Consider the following 18,752-nt stretch of genomic DNA (forward strand, 5'->3'; position numbering starts at 1 on the left):
GTTGGTTATGTTAATTTACCAGCCGGTGATAGTAATGTCTACTTCCCTGGCGGTGTTGTCCATGTCTACTTTCCTGGCAGTGTTGTCCATGTCTACTTCCCTGGCAGTGTTGGCCATGTCTTCTTCCCTGGCAGTGTTGGCCATGTCTTCTTCCCTGGCAGTGTTGGCCGTGTCTTCTTTCCTGTCAGTGTTGGCCGTGTCTACTTCCCTGGCAGTGTTGGCCAGGTCTTCTTCCCTGGCAGTGTTGGCCATGTCTTCTTCCCTGGCAGTGTTGGCCGTGTCTTCTTTCCTGTCAGTGTTGGCCGTGTCTACTTCCCTGGCAGTGTTGGCCATGTCTTCTTCCCTGGCAGTGTTGGCCGTGTCTTCTTCCCTGGCGGTGTTGGCCGTGTCTACTTTCCTGGCAGTGTTGGTCATGTCTACTTCCCTGGCAGTGTTGGCCGTGTCTACTTCCCTGGCAGTGTTGGCCATGTCTTCTTCCCTGTCAGTGTTGGCCATGTCTACTTCCTTGGCAGTGTTGACCTTGTCTACTTCCTTGGCAGTGTTGGCCGTGTCTACTTCCCTGGCGGTGTTGTCCATGTCTACTTCCCTGGCAGTGTTGGCCATGTCTTCTTCCCTGGCAGTGTTGGCCGTGTCTACTTCCCTGGCAGTGTTGGCCGTGTCTACTTCCCTGGCAGTGTTGGCCGTGTCTTCTTTCCTGGCTGTGTTGGCCATGTCTACTTCCCTGGCAGTGTTGGCCATGTCTTCTTCCCTGGCAGTGTTGGCCATGTCTACTTCCCTGGCAGTGTTGGCCATGTCTACTTCCCTGGCAGTGTTGGCCATGTCTACTTCCCTGGCAGTGTTGGCCTGTCTACTTCCCTGGTAGTGTTGGCCATACCTGGTTACCTGGTTGATGGGGTTCTGGGAGTTCTTCTACTCCCCAAGCCCGGCCCGAGGCCAGGCTTGACTTGTGAGAGTTTGGTCCACCAGGCTGTTGCTTGGAGCGGCCCGCAGGCCCACATACCCACCACAGCCCGTTTGGTCCGGCACTCCTTGGAGGAATAAATCTAGTTTCCTCTTGAAAATGTCCACGGTTGTTCCGGCAATATTTCTTATAGTCGCTGGGAGGACGTTGAACAACCGCGGACCTCTGATGTTTATACAGTGTTCTCTGATTGTCTTCTTCCCTGCCAGTGTTGGCCATGTCTACTTCCCTGCCAATGTTGGCCATGTCTACTTCCCTGCCAGTGTTGGCCATGTCTACTTCCCTGGCAGTGTTGGCCATGTCTACTTCCCTGCCAATGTTGGCCATGTCTACTTCCCTGCCAGTGTTGGCCATGTCTACTTCCCTGCCAGTGTTGGTCATGCCTACTTCCCTGCCAGTGTTGGCCATGTCTACTTCCCTGCCAGTGTTGGTCATATCTACTTCCCTGCCAGTGTTGGTCATATCTACTTCCCTCCCAGTGTTGGTCATGCCTACTTCCCTGCCAGTGTTGGCCATGTCTACTTCCCTGCCAGTGTTGGCCATGTCTCTTAGTTTTGTTTTGATCCCAACTTCCATCTGGTTTTTGTTGGATCAATTCATTTTAGATTTTGCGTTCCATTCCTGCCCTTGCATAACAACATTACACAATTTGACTGTTTTATTATTTTAAATAATTATTGTTGCTCTGGGGATTTCCGTGTACTTTTCCTTCGTTAGTTTTTTACCCATGTCCAGGTCCCCCCTATTCTCGCTGGCTTCACCTACCTGGTGCAGGTGGGCCGCCTGGAAAAAGGACCATCACCAGACTCTATTTTACGGAGTTTCCAGGAAGGAGAAGGAGGAGGAAAGGGGCCCCGTAGACAACCAGGTAACCCGCAGGTAGTCGGCCGCCTCCACTACCAGGAACACTGTACCCGGCCGCTCAGCCACGATGGGAACCCTCTTTGGGCACGGCAGCGTCGGTGCCTTCAGCATAAGTGTGCCCGCGGGGCTGGAGACAAACTGAGTCTTATAGGTTTCTCTGGTTAGAAGATCAAGTTCAGAAGTGCCTTCGAATTGGACTTTGATGAAAACAACTTTTAAAAGCGATTTTCGGCCTTTTTGGCATGGGTATGCTCGTGAAAAATATGAAGTGACTATGGCAGTTCGAGGCTTCGAATCTTCGAAGACACACTAAAAAAAACGAAGTCAATGAAGTGTATGATTACTTCCTGACCTTGAGTCTAAGTCACTATGGCCAAGACTCTGGGGAAATAATATTTATAAGACGGTGCTAATGGCCGTTGAAGCTCCTAAGAAAGTGTTTACGAGTGTTTCTGAAATAAAGTGCTAAATTTTTGTTATAAGTCTGATATGTGGAAGATACTTTGTGGGTGCTATATACACTGATGTCTCAGGGCCAGTGGCCACGTCTTGAGATGTGGGACATCCCGAGGGATCACATGCAGGTGAGTGACTTCTGATGTCTCAGGGCCAAGTGTCTTAGTATGTGAGACGCCCCGAGGGGTCGTTTGCGTGCGTGAGTCACGTCTTAGAAAGTGAAATGGATACAAATGTGTCAGCGTCTTTAAGTGTCATGTTTGAGCGTCTCACGTCCAAGAAATAGTGACGTGTTTTTATGTTTTAGGAATAGTTTCAAGTTTTCCTGGAATTTAATAACTGTACTTGTGAGAAGGAAACTTGCTATAACAGACATTTGGATTGCTAATTCTGTAAGGTTACAGAATTAACTTTAACCTTAATAATACTATTTAGAAGTTGTGAATAGTATTACAATATTCACTACAAGATGACGTCATACACAAAACCGCTTCTCTTTCAGAACTTACTATGTTAAGATTTACTCGTTCGTTCTCTTTCAGTTCTTTGAAATGCGCATATTTCCGAATAAAAGCATATTTAATTTGTGTAAAAAAAAATACACTAATCGTAAAATACGGATTTATAGACAAAGTGTGGAATAAGCCACTATACTAACTAGTCTCTTTATTATCTGGTCAATACCAACAAATATCGATCGCTGTAAATAAAAAATAAAAAAAACCCAGCTGATCGACCCCCAGTGGACACAATATCCAAGTGCAATGGTCATCAGTTCGACGCCAAATCAACGTTAAATTAACGCCGATAGCGTTGATTCAACTATGAACTATCGCCACTCTGGGATATTGTGTCCACTGGGATAATGGTGGGAGCCCGCGGGATAAGGGGCTCCGGCGAGGTGCAGGAGGCTTCACCAGCGCTTCCTGCGCTGTCATCTGCCAAGCATTTGTTGACATTCCACCAGCTGAGACCGTGAACATGGCAGCTCCAGCACCCGCCTGCGGCCTTCAAGTCTTCTAGCACCGAGGTCACCAACTGGGTCATTACCTTGGTCCCTCGTAACTGGTGATTAAATCGAGGCGCGTGGGTTTCTTGGCTGAAAGAAGACAATATTTAGAACACTAAGAAAAGGAAGACAATTTTGAGGAGAAAAGTTTTAAGCCAGTATGACTATGTAGGACATGGAAGGGATTACGAATACAGGCTAGAAGCTGTGAATAGGAGGACGGATTCCTAATAGAAGGATTCCAAACCAATTGCATCATCAGCGATCGAACGCCAACCTGCGGGGGAAGCGAGTCCGTCGTTGTGCCGACCATTTCAAGTGCATGGACAAGAAAAAAGTGATAATCATTAATAAAAAAAAATATGACTGATACGGAGCCAAATATTTCGGGTCAAATGACTTAGTGAGAGACAGTAATAATTCCCTTATAAAGCCGCGGGTGAGGAATCCATGTGTTGCTGGTCGACTACTCGGCCTCTTGGAAGGTGCTTGCTGGATACTGTGAGAAGCTCCGCCCGGCCCAGCATTCCAAGATCCTGACCTAACTCAGTGAGTCAGCCTTCAGCCTCTGAGCCTCGCAGTCGCGGCCGTGACGGGAGCTTGGCCACTGCTCCTGACCGCCAGGACCAGCTAGTTCACGGGGGAGGTCAGTCGAGGTCCACGACCCGACGTAGATGTCAACGGTCCGTTACTACGAGTGACATAATCTATGGTGCCCCAGCCTGAACGACCCTGCGACCACCTCCGTCATTTCCGGTTTGTCCTCATCGTTGTTCACCCAGCGGCTGTTTCCGGTGAGTGAGTCCCCACTAAACAGGTGTGAGGCAATGGTGAGTAATGAGGATGAGTGAGTGTGTGGGTGAGTAAGAGGAGGCCCTCAGTCGGCCGTAGAGGCTAGGAGGGTGAGGCCACTGCGGTGCATGCTCAGACACGGCCACGCACGCTGCCGCCCGCCGTGGCAAGTGTCCGCCGAGCCCGACCGTCCTAAGCCACTGTACTCAGTCACAGTGCGTTCGTCAACACCACAAGCCGCTCCACCAGGATTTACAGTGAAAGTGTCGTCAGTGATGGTGGCCCAGTGGTTAGCAGCGGTGCTCAGGTCGAGGTGCGGGCGTCCTCATGTGGCGTGATGAGGCCCCTCACGCCTGGCTTACTGCTATGCGGCGAACAGCGATTACTAAAATCATGTTGATAGTGAGAACCAATTGTTTACCGCGATGTAACTGTGCAGGCGTATACACTTCCAGAGACTCGGTGAGATACACTCGGCAAAGTGTTTGTTGTGATGTACTTACGGCGGTGTTTAGGATAAGCATGTCCGCGGCTTGAGTGCGTGTGAGTGTATGTTGTGATCAGTTCAGAGCGTGGAGGAGCCGTGTGCCTCCTCCTGCCGCCCGCCGCCCACTGCCCGCCCGGGTCCTGGCTGACTCAGGCGTGACTCAGGCACTACCTGCCGCCTACCGGCCGACGCCCACGCGCGCCCACGTGTCTCTACGGGCCTATGCTCTCGCGCGCCAACGTGCCTGTACCTGCCAACGCCCACGCGCACTCACGTGTGCGCACGTGCCAACGCCCACGTGTCTATACCTCGCGCGCGTCTCTACGGGCCTACGCCCACGCGCGCCCACGTGTCCGCACGTGCCAACGCACCTGCCGGGACCGTGGCTGTACCTGAAGCTCTCGATAAGCCTCCGTGGCGTCCGTGACCTGCAGGCAGGATGACCGTCGCGGTGGCCGCCACACTGACGGACCTGCCGCTCTCCCTTGCCCTGCTCCTCGGCATGGACGACGTCCCCGACGCCCCCATGCGCCACCCACGGCCGCCCGACGCCCCCCCTGTCACCACCCACGACTCCGCTACGCCCAGTACCTCCCGGCAGGATACCTACGCCCTCGCTGAAGAAATCACCCATGATTCCTACACTCTCGCTGCCCTCGATGCTTACACCCTCGCCGTCCCCACCACCTACACCCTCGCAGCCCCCACCTCCTACTCCCTCGCCGCCCCCACCACCTACACCCTCGCCGCCCCGACCACCTACACCCACGCCATCCCCACCACCGCCCACGAGGCGTACACTCAGGTGGACTTTCCCAAAGCAGCCCATGACACTGGCCTCGACACATATCCTGAGGGCGGGGCACTCGGGGCATCATTCTCATGGGAGGGGGTATCGCCCGACCCCGCCCTCAGCCTATACGGGTCCCCGGGGCTGCCCGCGCCCTCACCCCGCCCCACGCCCACACCCGAGGCCACACACTCAGGACATACTCAGAGCGCCGCTCAGAGTGTGAGTGTCACGCTTGCTGACCTCACCCTCGCCGCTCCCCACACCTGCCAAGCCCCTCCTGAGTACACCAGCGGCTACCATGACGCCCCCCGCGGCTACCTCGACACACCCCCCTACAGGAGCAGCGCCTCCCCCTCATTGGCTCTGCTGGCAGGGGAAGACCTACCGGGGAGCTCTGATTGGTCGAGCATCAGCGGAGCGACAGTGGGGTTGGAGGGGTGGGGCGCCGACCCCCTCCAGCACGTGTGGCCCTCTCCCTCCTGGCCCCCCCAGCAGGATCCCTGGACCCTTCAGGTCTCCGCGGCGGGCCACCCTGCGGCTCTCAGCCCCGCCAGCAGGGAGGTGGCCCAAGGCCTCCCGCAGGGGGCGCCCACCGCCCGCCGCTCGGCCTCCCGCTCGCCTCTGAGCCCGCCGGCCCCCTCGCCCGGAGGGCGCTCGCCCCTCGCCCCGCCACCTCCGTCACCCGGAGGACGCTCGCCCCGCTCGCCGCTCGCCCCGTCATCCGGAGGGCGCTCGCCCCTCGCCCCGCCACCCCCTTCACCCGGAGGGGGGGCCCGCTCGCCCCGCGACACCCGCCAGGCGGAGCGACGCCGCTGGCGGCGACGGCAGGAGGAACAGACGGGAGCAGAGGAGGGAGAGTGGCGGGGGCGTGGCAGCGGGTGGCGGCGGTGGCTGCCCCGCCGCGCACACAGTCTGGTCCTCATGGAGGGAGAGGGAGGAGCGGCGGCGGAGAGTGGGGGGACTGGCACCCCCAGGGCCTCCCCCACCGCCCCCCCTCACACCCCGACACGACACCACACGCCACACGACGCCGACGACGCCGACGACGACGACGCGCCGGTGTGCGTCCCGCCAGGTGAGTCACCCAGATTTGAAATGTTTGATCATGCGCGCGCAGTCGCCCTTAGACCGGTCTGAGGCGCGGGTCTACCGCCCACTAGCGGGTGGCGTGGCACCGTGCCTGCCGTGGGTGGCGGCAGGACACACACACACACACACACACACACGCCGCCCTGCGCCACCCAGGCCACGCCGACCACCTTCTGGTGCGGGGCGGCAGCTGAGAGCCAGTGGCCCCGCCCACGCCACACTCACCGCCCACACCCACCGCCACGCCCACCAACGCCACTCTTGCAGGCGTGTTGCACACACACATACGCGCAATGCGGTGCAGCGTGTGCAAGGCGGCCACTTCCTCCATGCACTGGCGGATGCTGGCGGCCCAGAGACCGTTGGTTACCTTCCAGGAATTGCAGACGGCATGTGTGGGGGAGGGGGGGGTCAATGGAGGGGTGTGGAGGGGGAGTGGGGGGTGGAGGAATGGTCCGGGGGGAAGAAGGGGGTGTTGGTGGGGTTTAGGGACCTCGTACGGGGGTAAAGATGGCTATATACATGCTCCCCATCGTGTCACGTCTTCCCGGGTGAGAGAGCTTTGCTATGCGTCTTGAATCTAGGTGCGGGGCAGGCAGATTATTGCTCAGCGTATGGTCGCAGCCGCTCTCCTGCCTGCCAGCGCTTGGCCAATCGCTCGGCGTATAGCAGCAGCCGCTAACTCTCCTGACAAGGCTTGGCCAATCGCTCGGCGTATAGCAGCAGCCGCTGACTCTCCTGACAAGGCTTGGCCAATCGCTCGGCGTATAGCAGCAGCCGCTGACTCTCCTGACAAGGCTTGGCCAATCGCTCGGCGCATAGCAGCAGCCGCTGACTCTCCTGACAAGGCTTGGCCAATCGCTCAGCGAATGGTAGCGGCCGCTGACCTGCCTGCCAGCGTTCGGCCAATCACTCCGAGATCACTGTGAGTCTTCATACACGCTATCGGTCATTCATACATTTTCCTTTTACGTTTTTTGTATAATACATGATTATGGTTGAGTGGGCCGCAGGTTTGTCGGACAGGTTAGAAAAACTCGAGTGTGAGCTCTGAGGGGCTATCCTGCTGGTGGCGTTGTGGAGGCCCGTGGAGAAGCACTTGAGTGTGAGCTCTGAGGGGCTATCCTGCTGGTGGCGTTGTGGAGGCCCGTGGAGAAGCACTTGAGTGTGAGCTCTGAGGGGCTATCCTGCTGGTGGCGTTGTGGAGGCCCGTGGAGAAGCACTTGAGTGTGAGCTCTGAGGGGCTATCCTGCTGGTGGCGTTGTGGAGGCCCGTGGAGAAGCACTTGAGTGTGAGCTCTGAGGGGCTATCCTGCTGGTGGCGTTGTGGAGGCCCCGTGGAGAAGCACTTGAGTGTGAGCTCTGAGGGGCTATCCTGCTGGTGGCGTTGTGGAGGCCCGTGGAGAAGCACTTGAGTGTGAGCTCTGAGGGGCTATCCTGCTGGTGGCGTTGTGGAGGCCCCGTGGAGAAGCACTTGAGTGTGAGCTCTGAGGGGCTATCCTGCTGGTGGCGTTGTGGAGGCCCCGTGGAGAAGCACTTGAGTGTGAGCTCTGAGGGGCTATCCTGCTGGTGGCGTTGTGGAGGCCCGTGGAGGGGTACTGTGAGCACTCAGATATAATGAGGCCCTGTGAGGCCACTCAGGGTGCAGGGACAAGCAGGTTGCCCTCTACTTCTGCACACAACTCCATAATTTGACCGCTGGTCAAGGGGCCCCAGAGATGTTGCATATGAGGTACCGGAAACATGCAATGGCCGCCTGCCACGGCCGGTCCTCTGAGAGAGGCGAGGGGGGCCCAGTGCAGGGGGTTCAGCCCAAGCTTGTTCCGGTAATGTATTTCATGGCTAAAGCTTGGCGCCTTGGCTTGAACCTCTGGCTTGGTGTTGGTCTTATGAACTATAACACCTCTGGAGGCTGGACGGTAGAGCGACGGTCTCGCTTCAGGCAGGTTGGCGTTCAATCCCCGACCGTCCAAGTGGTCGTCCTCGTTCCATCCCAAATCCTTATCCTGATCCCTTCCAAGTGCTATATAGTCATAATGCCTTGGCGCTTTCCCCCCTGATAATTCCTTCCTTCCTTCATTCACGCCACCACCATAACTTACTGACCAACCAGCAAGGATATTCTTGAACACAGTCCAGGACAAAAGTAAACTCCCAGTGTGTATATATATACACCGAGAAGCGGGGTGTACCTCCAGTGTATTATTATCCTACTCAACCGTGTTCAAGAGTCCTCCACGTTTTTCGCTGAAAGATGAATCGAGGATACATCATGGGGTTCCCTGAAGCCTCTGGTCCGCCCTCAGGCTGAAGAGAATATAAATGATCCATTAGAAGGTGGTGAAGTGATTCGTTAGAGGGATATAGTGATCCGTTAGAGGGGTACAGTGATCCGTTAGAGGGGTACAGTGATCCGTTAGGGGGTTACAGTGATCCGTTAGAGGGGTACAGTGATCCGTTAGAGGGGGTACAGTGATCCGTTAGAGGGGTACAGTGATCCGTTAGAGGGGTACAGTGATCCGTTAGGGGGTTACAGTGATCCGTTAGAGGGATACAGGGATCCGTTAGAGGGGGTACAGTGATCCGTTAGAGATGTACAGTGATCCATTAGAGGGGTACAGTGATCCATTAGAGGCTACCTACCTACCTTGAGGTCTCTAACGGATCCATTAGAGGCTACCTCAAGGTAGGTAGGTGGCCTCTAATGGATCACTGTACCCCTCTAATGGATCACTGTACATCTCTAATGGATCACTGTACATCTCTAACTGATCCGTTAGATGGGTACAGTGATCCATTAGAGGGGTACAGTGATCCATTAGAGGTGGTACAGTGGTCCAAAGAGTAATAGAGGTCCATTGAGTCCTCTATTAAAATAAAGAGTCCACAGAGGAAAACAGCGGTCCATTGAAGCTCGCTGTGCCATTCCAATGGAAAGCCTAATGCTGCAGCTTGTGTCCCAACGCATTAAAAAATATCAACAATCATAGAAGATAATGTGTAAGAGGAAATATCTCCTGGTTGCCCGTATAACAAAAATAAGATGAAGCACCCTCAACTAAAAATATTAATGAGTTAGATTATTTTTAGAAGGAATTGCTTGGAATTATTGGTGTAGAGAGCATGTGACTGGCCAGACCACACACTAGAAGGTGAAGGGACGACGACGTTTCGGTCCGTCCTGGACCATTCTCAAGTCGATTGTGGCACGTTATTGTGACTCATCACCAGCATGTGACTGAGGCTGGACTTTATAGTTCTCTGAATCCAAGTGTTTCCATGACGTAAACACGAGAACAAACTAACGTCTGAACACTGTGAATGTTAGCGCAGCAGCAGTCTATCATTTTCATCTCATTTGCTGGTGTCTTAGCAGTGCTCTGTAACTGTGGTGTCACCCCGAAGTGGCAGACGTTTCTTACTTGCTCATTGCAATATCCGAAAATTCGGCTGTAACTGCGATTGAAACTGGCAATGATGCCGTTGCTCCATTCACTCCTCAGCGCACTAGCACCGCCATCAGTCATTCTCTGGGTCGTGGGACGGGAAGGGGCTGATCGTACCCTGCGGCCGAAGACGTTTTGCACACTCCAAGTTTTTTTATTTTTTTTTGCATTAACTGGGAGTGAATCTTCGAAGATTCCCCCCCCCCCCCCGTGTACGATCATTATATATAGGGAGCCGGTCGGCCGAGCGGACAGCACACTGGACTTGTGATCCTGTGGTCCTGGGTTTGATCCCGGGCGCCAGCGAGAAATAATGGGCAGAGTTTCTTTCACCCTATGCCCCTGTTACCTAGCAGTAAAATAGGTACCTGGGTGTTAGTCAGCTGTCACGGGCTGCTTCCTGGGGGTGGAGGCCTGGTCGAGGACCTGGCCGCGGGGACACTAAAGCCCCGAAATCATCTCAAGATAACCTCAAGATAACGCCTTCAGGACTGTAGCCCCGTAGCGCCCTGCCACTCCGTGTGTCACCCTGAGTGTCCGTGCATCTTAGAACCCCCAAAAAAATAAATTCCGGAAGATTGAAATCACCCATTCGAATGAATTAGTTTCTTAAACCGGCCGCATAACACGTTTTTTTTTTTCCTATGTGGTACAGCGTGTGGTGGATTATCGAAAGCACTTCAGCTCGGTGCTATGGTGTGAGTGCTATTGGTCAGATATGATGCGACGGTTTGTCTGGCTTTATCAGAATTAGTCTCGTTTATGTGATTATAATTTGTTATCAGTATTATTAGTATATTATTTATTAGCGTTAATGTTGATATTATTAATATTATTATTTTAGCATTAGTTTTGTTTTGATAATATTTATTATTATTATTATTATTATTATTATTATTATTATTATTATTATTATTATTTTGTTAGTGTTAATATTGCTTTTACTGTTATTATTATTATTGATATAACTATTAACTTTATTATTATTATTATTATTATTATTATTATTATTATTATTATTATTATTACTATAATTATTTTATGTATGTTTTCTTTTACACATATCATATTTTTTAATTGTAAACAATATTATTTTAACTTTTTAGTATTAGTTGTATTTTTTTTAATTAATTAGTTGTAGTTTTTAATTCTTTGTAAATTTCCCCTTTACACTTATTGCACTGCAGTTCTTACGCCGGCGACCACAACGTCGGAATTACAGTGTTTTAGTGAAATTATGTTTACGCGGTAATAATTTTACGTTGTTTCGGACTGTTAAGCCTCGGGTCCGAGAGGTTAGGAGGGTTGGCTAAGATCCCACGCTTCGGGATAGGCAAAAACCACCGCAGATTTGACGTTTGTGAAATCATCTATAATTTCGTGTACTTTGTCCTGGTCAGTTATCAATTATTGTCTTTATTGGCGTTGTTCTTTGATTATTGTTAGTGTTATTATTATTATTATTATTATTATTATTATTATTATTATTATTATTATTATTATTATTATTATTATTATTATTATTATTATTATTATTATTATTATTATTGTTGTTGTTGTTATTATTTTTATTATTTTTATTATTATTTATTATATAGGTAAAGGTGGAGATTTGCGTAGTTATCGTTAACAATGCGGCGGCGAGTCTTTTATACCTTTACTGAATGTTATCAGCCCAGTCATTCACAGTCATTCACAGTCATTCACAGTCATTCATTGGATTTATGAATTGTTGAAGTGTCAGCATATTGTAACCGGCAGATTGTTGCCCAAATTTGCGTTCTATAACCTGGCGTATTTGGTGCGGCCACAGCCTCGAAATTGAGTTTTTTTTATTATTATTTTTTACCAACGGGAACATCTGTCCGGAGGTGACGTGATCTGTCTGGAGGTGACGTGATCTGTCTGGAGGTGACGTGATCTGTCTGGAGGTGACGTGATCTGTCCGGAGGTGACGTGATCTGTCCGGAGGTGACGTGATCTGTCTGGAGGTGACGTGATATGTCCGGAGGTGACGTGATCTGTCCGGAGGTGACGTGATATGTCCGGAGGTGACGTGATCTGTCCGGAGGTGACGTGATATGTCCGGAGGTAACGTGATCTGTCTGGAGGTGACGTGATATGTCCGGAGGTGACGTGATCTGTCTGGAGGTGACGTGATATGTCCGGAGGTAACGTGATCTGTCTGGAGGTGACGTGATATGTCCGGAGGTGACGTGATCTGTCCGGAGGTGACGTGATATGTCCGGAGGTGACGTGATCTGTCTGGAGGTGACGTGATATGTCCGGAGGTGACGTGATCTGTCTGGAGGTGACGTGATATGTCCGGAGGTGACGTGATCTGTCTGGAGGTGACGTGATATGTCCGGAGGTGACGTGATCTGTCTGGAGGTGACGTGATCTGTCCGGAGGTGACGTGATATGTCCGGAGGTGACGTGATCTGTCCGGAGGTGACGTGATCTGTCCGGAGGTGACGTGATCTGTCCGGAGGTGACGTGATATGTCCGGAGGTGACGTGATCTGTCCGGAGGTGACGTGATCTGTCCGGAGGTGACGTGATCTGTCTGGAGGTGACGTGATCTGTCCGGAGGTGACGTGATATGTCCGGAGGTGACGTGATCTGTCCGGAGGTGACATGATCTATCACCTGGTTGCTGTGGTAGAGGGGGGGGGGGGATGGCTATATAATTTGCCAAGTGGGTTTAGGGAACATATGGATCAGCTACACATATCTTCTGTGGGTTCGCGGGTTCGAATCCCCCTCACGGCTCCTACTGATCTCCTCATTGATACGATACGTGAGTGTGGTTTCATGGTGTACATCTCTTCTGTGTTGCAGAGGCTGCACAGGTCCTGTACTGCATCAAGCACATGTTAGTTGCATGAGCTATTTTTGGGGATTTTTTTTTTTTTTGTGCGGGGGGAAGTTGCATTGTAGGTTCTCGCCATCTTATATTCTATATTATATTAGTTTATGTATATATATATATATATATATATATATATATATATATATATATATATATATATATATATATATATATATATATATATATATATATATATATATATATATATACATATATGCGAACAAGCCTGAATGGTCCCCAGGACATATATATATATATATATATAATATATATTATATATATTATAGTATTATTTCAATATTATATATTTCGAAAAGTGAGATTATTTAAATTCGATTATGTATCGTTAATCATGATTTATACGTGATTTTTGAGTCGTTGAGTCGTCTATTTTAGTGCCTAAGCTGCTTTCAGGGCCGGAATTCATCATCGGCATTTACTCGTTTACTTACGAAACCTCTACATCTTCCAACAATCAGGGCAGGTTAATACACATTTATCAAGCAGTTTGCAAAATTTAAAAACTTCACAATCCAAGATTATTATTGTCATAAACATCTCATTTTGCTTCAGAGCTCACCAGCTGTTTAATAAATGTAAACAAAGCCGTCACGACTGAGGAAAGATGTACAGGTTTCGTATGTGGTTATGTAAATACTTGACGAGTCCTGGCTCAGCTCTATAGATTTGCGTATTTATGGTTCTACTTGCGTCCAAAACTGCCCTATTCAACTACAAGTTATCTGGACTCTAAGATAACTTGAAGTTGGAGCATAAATAGTTCAGCAATTCTTATATGAGTCATTAATGATATCAGTATCGTCACATATGGCTGAGAGTCAGCATGTTAACCATATATGATTATTATACGGTTATTTTATGGTCACTATCCCGCCAAGCACACAGCGAAACTACGACGTTGGTACAACGTTCGAACAAGATTTAACACCTCCTAACCAGTTATAACAACCAATATAACAAGTTGTAACAACGTTCTAATACGTCATAAACACGTTAATTAAGCCAAGATGTAACAACTTTATTACAAGTTGTAACAAGCGGAAAATAGAGACAGTTACGGTTTGTGTTTCCAGGGTATATGGTTATTATAACCATAAATGCACTGTTTTGTTTCAAATCTAACGCTCGGGGGAAAAACAGCCAACACAAACGGATAATTTCTCACCGTTGACCTATCAACAGACTGGGCTTTGGGTCCATGTGGGGCGCGGCGGTAGGTGAGACGAACTTTAACTCGCGTTGGTGGGATTATCAAAATCCCAGCTGTTGTTGTTATAGATTCAGCTACTCGGAACAGGTTCCAAGTAGCACGGGCTATGGTGAGCCCGTAACTTACCTGGCACAGGAGCGGGGCAAATAGCACGGGCTATGGTGAGCCCGTAGTGGACTTACCTGGCACAGGAGCGGGGCAAATAACACGGGCTTTGGTGAGCCCGTAGTGGACTTACCTGGCACAGGAGCGGGGCAAATAACACGGGCTTTGGTGAGCCCGTAGTGGACTTACCTGGCACAGGAGCGGGGCAAATAGCACGGGCTTTGGTGAGCCCGTAGTGGACTTACCTGGCACAGGAGCGGGGCAAATAGCACGGGCTTTGGTGAGCCCGTAGTGGACTTACCTGGCACAGGAGCGGTGCCGTCTGCGTGTTCCCAGCTACTGTTTTCTTTTGGCCTTTGTCTCTCAGACTATGGTACTCCACTTTCCAACCTGAGGTGATACCTTGTTTTAAAAAGAATGGTGGGGGGGGGGGGGGGAAGGAGGGGGTGCTTGTTGGTTGGGGGGGGGGGGCAAAAGAAATGGTAAATTGCATTTTGGAAAATCCCCCTCAAATGATTTGTGTGGGCTTTTCTCCAACGCTATGAGGCGCCTATTCCCATCCTGAGGTGATTACCCCCCCCCCCTACATGTATGTGTATGTGTGTGTGTGTGTGTGTGTGTGTGTGTGTGTGTGTGTGTGTGTGTATCACGAAATTTAACATGTGATGAAAAATGTGACAGTGTCAGACCACGGAGGAAGAATTGAAATAGGAATTTCCACAAGTACTTTCGTATATTAATACGTCTTCAGAAGGAATGAATGTCATTCATTTCCTTAAGGAAATGAATGACATTCATTCCTTCAGAAGATGTATTAATATACGAAGGTACAGGAAATGATGTAAACAAGTTTTTACATCATATATATATATATATATATATATATATATATATATATATATATATATATATATATATATATATATATATATATATATATATATATATATATATATATATATATATATATATATATATATGTCGTACCTAGTAGCCAGAACTCACTTTTTGGCCTACTATTCAAGGCCCGATTTGCCTAATAAGCCAAGTTTTCCTGAATTAATATATTTTTTCTAATTTTTTTCTTACGAAATGATAAAGCTACCCATTTCATTATGTATGAGGTCAATTTTTTTTTATTGGAGTTAAAATTAACGTAGATATATGACCGAACCTAACCAACCCTACCTAACCTAACCTAACCTATCTTTATAGGTTAGGTTTGGTTAGGTAGCCGAAAAAGTTAGGTTAGGTTAGGTTAGGTAGGTTAGGTAGTCGAAAAACAATTAATTCATGAAAAATTGGCTTATTAGGCAAATCGGGCCTTGCATAGTAGGCTGAGAAGTGCGTTCTGGCTACTAGGTACGACATATATATATATATATATATATATATATATGTCGTACCTAGTAGCCAGAACGCACTTCTCAGCCTACTATACAAGGCCCGATTTGCCTAATAAGCCAAGTTTTCATGAATTAGGCTACCTAACCTAACCTAACCTAACCTATAAAGATGGGCTAGGTTAGGTAGGGTTGGTTAGGTTCGGTCATATATCTATGTTAATTTTAACTCCAATAAAAAAAAAATGACCTCATACATAATGAAATGGGTAGCTTTATCATTTCATAAGAAAAAAATTAGAGAAAATATATTAATTCAGGAAAACTTCGCTTATTAGGCAAATCGGGCCTTGCATAGCAGGCCGAGTACGACGTTCTGGCTACTAGGTACAACATACATATATATATATATATATATATATATATATATATATATATATATATATATATATATATATATATATGTCGTACCTAATAGCCAGAACTCACTTCTCAGCCTACTATTCAAGGCCCGATTTGCCTAATAAGCCAAGTTTTCATGAATTAATGTTTTTTCGTCTACCTAACCTACCTAACCTAACCTAACCTAGCTTTTTTTGGCTACCTAACCTAACCTTACCTATAAATATAGGTTAGGTTAGGTTAGGTAGGGTTGGTTAGGTTCGGTCATATATCTACGTTAATTTTAACTCCAATAAAAAAAATTTACCTCATACATAGAGAAAAAGGTTGCTTTATCATTTCATAAGAAAAAAATTATAGTAAATATATTAATTCAGGAAAACTTTGCTTATTAGGCAAATCGGGCCTTGAATAGTAGGCTGATAAGTGAGTTCTGGCTACTAGGTACGACATATATATATATATATATATATATATATATATATATATATATATATATATATATATATATATATATATATATATATGATGTGAAAAGTTATTTATACACGTTCAAGCCGACATAGAGACCTTCATACATACACACACAATGTTAAGCACAAGTTTGAATGAAAACAACGACAGTCACAGAGACATTGTATAGCTTCCCCCTCAGTGTTAAGGTAGCTATCAAACGCGATTGGTGAGAAGTTAGAGTTAGAGAAGTTGCTTAGCGAACAGGAGGTTTCCTAACCTGTGATTATTACACTAGATACCGATAGCTTGTATACTGAGCTCCGGAGCACAATAAATTTAAACGCATTTACATCTGAAAACAGAAACCTGTACACACGACACACGCAAACAACGTTCTGCTCCCCTTGGCATTTGGGAACCGGTCGGCCGAGCGGACAGCACGCTGGTCTTGTGATCCTGTGGTCCCGGGTTCGATCCCGGGCGCCGGCGAGAAACAATGGGCACAGTTTCTTTGACCCTATGCCCCTGTTACCTAGCAGTAAAATAGGTACCTGGGTGTTAGTCAGCTGTCACGGGCTGCTTCCTGGGGGTGGAGGCCTGGTCGAGGACCGGGCCGCGGGGACACTAAAGCCCCGAAATCATCTCAAGATAACCTCAAGAAGATGCTGGTAGTGGTAGTGGGGAGCCTCGAACGTGCCTCCTGGCGCAAAGGACTCCGGCAAGAAAATCGTATTGATACCAGTTTGCTTAAACCTTGATTGATTGATTGATAAAGATTAAGCCACCCCAAGAGGTAGCACGGGCATGAATAGCCCGTAACTTAAACCCCTGATTCACTCTCCTCTAAATTCCCTCCACATACCTCCCACACCCTTACCCTTCCCCATCCCATTCTCTCTCCCATTAATTTTTAATGTTAACACATTTAGGTACATCAGCATTTGTGCAGACTATATGAAGGGAAGCACAGGGTGTGTCAAGAACTAGGTGCTCTAGACAATGTGAAGGGGAGTACAGTGTGTGTCAAGAAGTAGCTGCCTTAGACTATGTGAAGGAGGGACCACGGGCTTGCGCGGTCCCAACGAGAGCTTGCGCGGTCCCAGCGAGAGCTTGCGCGGTCCCAGCGAGAGCTTGTGCGGTCCCAGCGAGAGCTTGCGCGGTCCCAGCGAGAGCTTGCGCGGTCCCAGCGAGAGCTTGCGCGGTCCCAACGAGAGCTTGCGCGGTCCCAGGAATAAACATTCATTCAAATAAACATCAACATCACTGTCGCATTCGTACAAATACAAATTGTTGCAAAAAAATAGAACATTTTGCAGTAAGTATGTATTTGCTGAACACGGAACACACATAAACCACACAGAACTCTCAGAAACATCTCACTACTTATCCAATTGCACACATGAGCGATGTGTGAGACAGAGAGAGAGAGAGAGAGAGAGAGAGAGGAGGAGGATGCCCCCAGGACTCGGGCGAGGTTGTGGGCTGACTGCCCAAGCTTATATTTACTGGGGCGGAAATATCACAACGTTATGAAACTTACCGTTAAAACGGCTTCTGTTGCATCTCTCTCTCTCTCTCTCTCTCTCTCTCTCTCTCTCTCTCTCTCTCTCTCTCTCTCTCTCTCTCTCTCTCTCTCTCTCTCTCTCTCTCTCTCTCTCTCTCTCTCTCTCTCTCTCTCTCTCTCTCTCTCTCTCTCTCCAGTGCGCCCTTTAGCAATGGAAAAAATTCACAGTGAGCATAACCATGCTCTTTTATTTCTAATTTGATTGAAGGCTACATCTCGTTCATAAATTTGCCCATAAGGCAGTTAATAAGAACATATAAATCACTGGAAATGGCTCACGTCTCACGGGTGCAGGGATAACCATCCCTAGTTGTTTTTGTTAAATAATTCATCTTCTGAAAATTCCTAAAATTGGATTTTCTACAGTCACGTTTAAGAACAGCAGTAGTCGTTATGTGCGAGTCAAAGGTTGCAATAGCCTTATTTCCTCGACGTTTTACGGTCTCCCTTTACCCGATAAGGATTAAGTAAATAGGAAAACTATTTTTAATCAAACTTACCTTATTACCTCTACTGATATGACAAGAGTTAATGTGCATACATATTTAACCAACAAAGTTCAGTTGAGTAGGTTAATAACACTCGATTACCGAGTTAACATCAATTATATTTGGCTAAACACTGACGTCACTTCTCTTAGGGTGTGTGTGTGGGAGGGGGGGGGGGGGGGGGGATAAGGACACCCAAATTAGGACCAGCCAATACATTCAAACAAAATAACTGCCAGACCAGATAACTCCCCACACACACTCACGCCGCTGTGGGGGGTGGGGACAGACAAAGCCTCTCCCCCTTCCACACACACACACACACTCACACTCACGCATGCTGTGGAGGTGGGGGGGGGGGAGATATGGGAAACACACACACACACACACCTACAC

At 48.5% G+C, this 18,752-nt stretch overlaps 2 protein-coding genes across 6 annotated transcripts in view; one reads left to right on the forward strand and one right to left on the reverse strand.

The window, feature by feature from the left end:
- Positions 1-15: 15 nt before the first annotated feature.
- On the reverse strand, positions 16-819 carry LOC138367512 (paternally-expressed gene 3 protein-like). The gene has a single exon (XM_069329195.1). The coding sequence runs from the start codon at positions 817-819 to the stop codon at positions 16-18; it is 804 nt and encodes a 267-aa protein (XP_069185296.1).
- A 2,128-nt stretch (positions 820-2,947) lies between these two features.
- LOC123758843 (uncharacterized) overlaps positions 2,948-18,752 on the forward strand; it is a 199,907-nt gene continuing 184,102 nt past the window's right edge. For all 5 annotated transcript variants that reach the window (XR_011229325.1, XR_011229327.1, XR_011229326.1 and 2 more), the window contains exon 1: positions 2,948-6,437. Coding sequence is in view for 2 of the 5 variants with exons in the window: in XM_069328842.1 (XP_069184943.1) it covers positions 5,009-6,437 (1,429 nt within the window). In the remaining 3 variants the exon portion in view is untranslated. The remainder of the gene's footprint in view (positions 6,438-18,752) is intronic.

Source organism: Procambarus clarkii, chromosome 22 (assembly GCF_040958095.1).
Source record: "Procambarus clarkii isolate CNS0578487 chromosome 22, FALCON_Pclarkii_2.0, whole genome shotgun sequence".
NCBI lineage: Eukaryota > Metazoa > Arthropoda > Malacostraca > Decapoda > Cambaridae > Procambarus > Procambarus clarkii.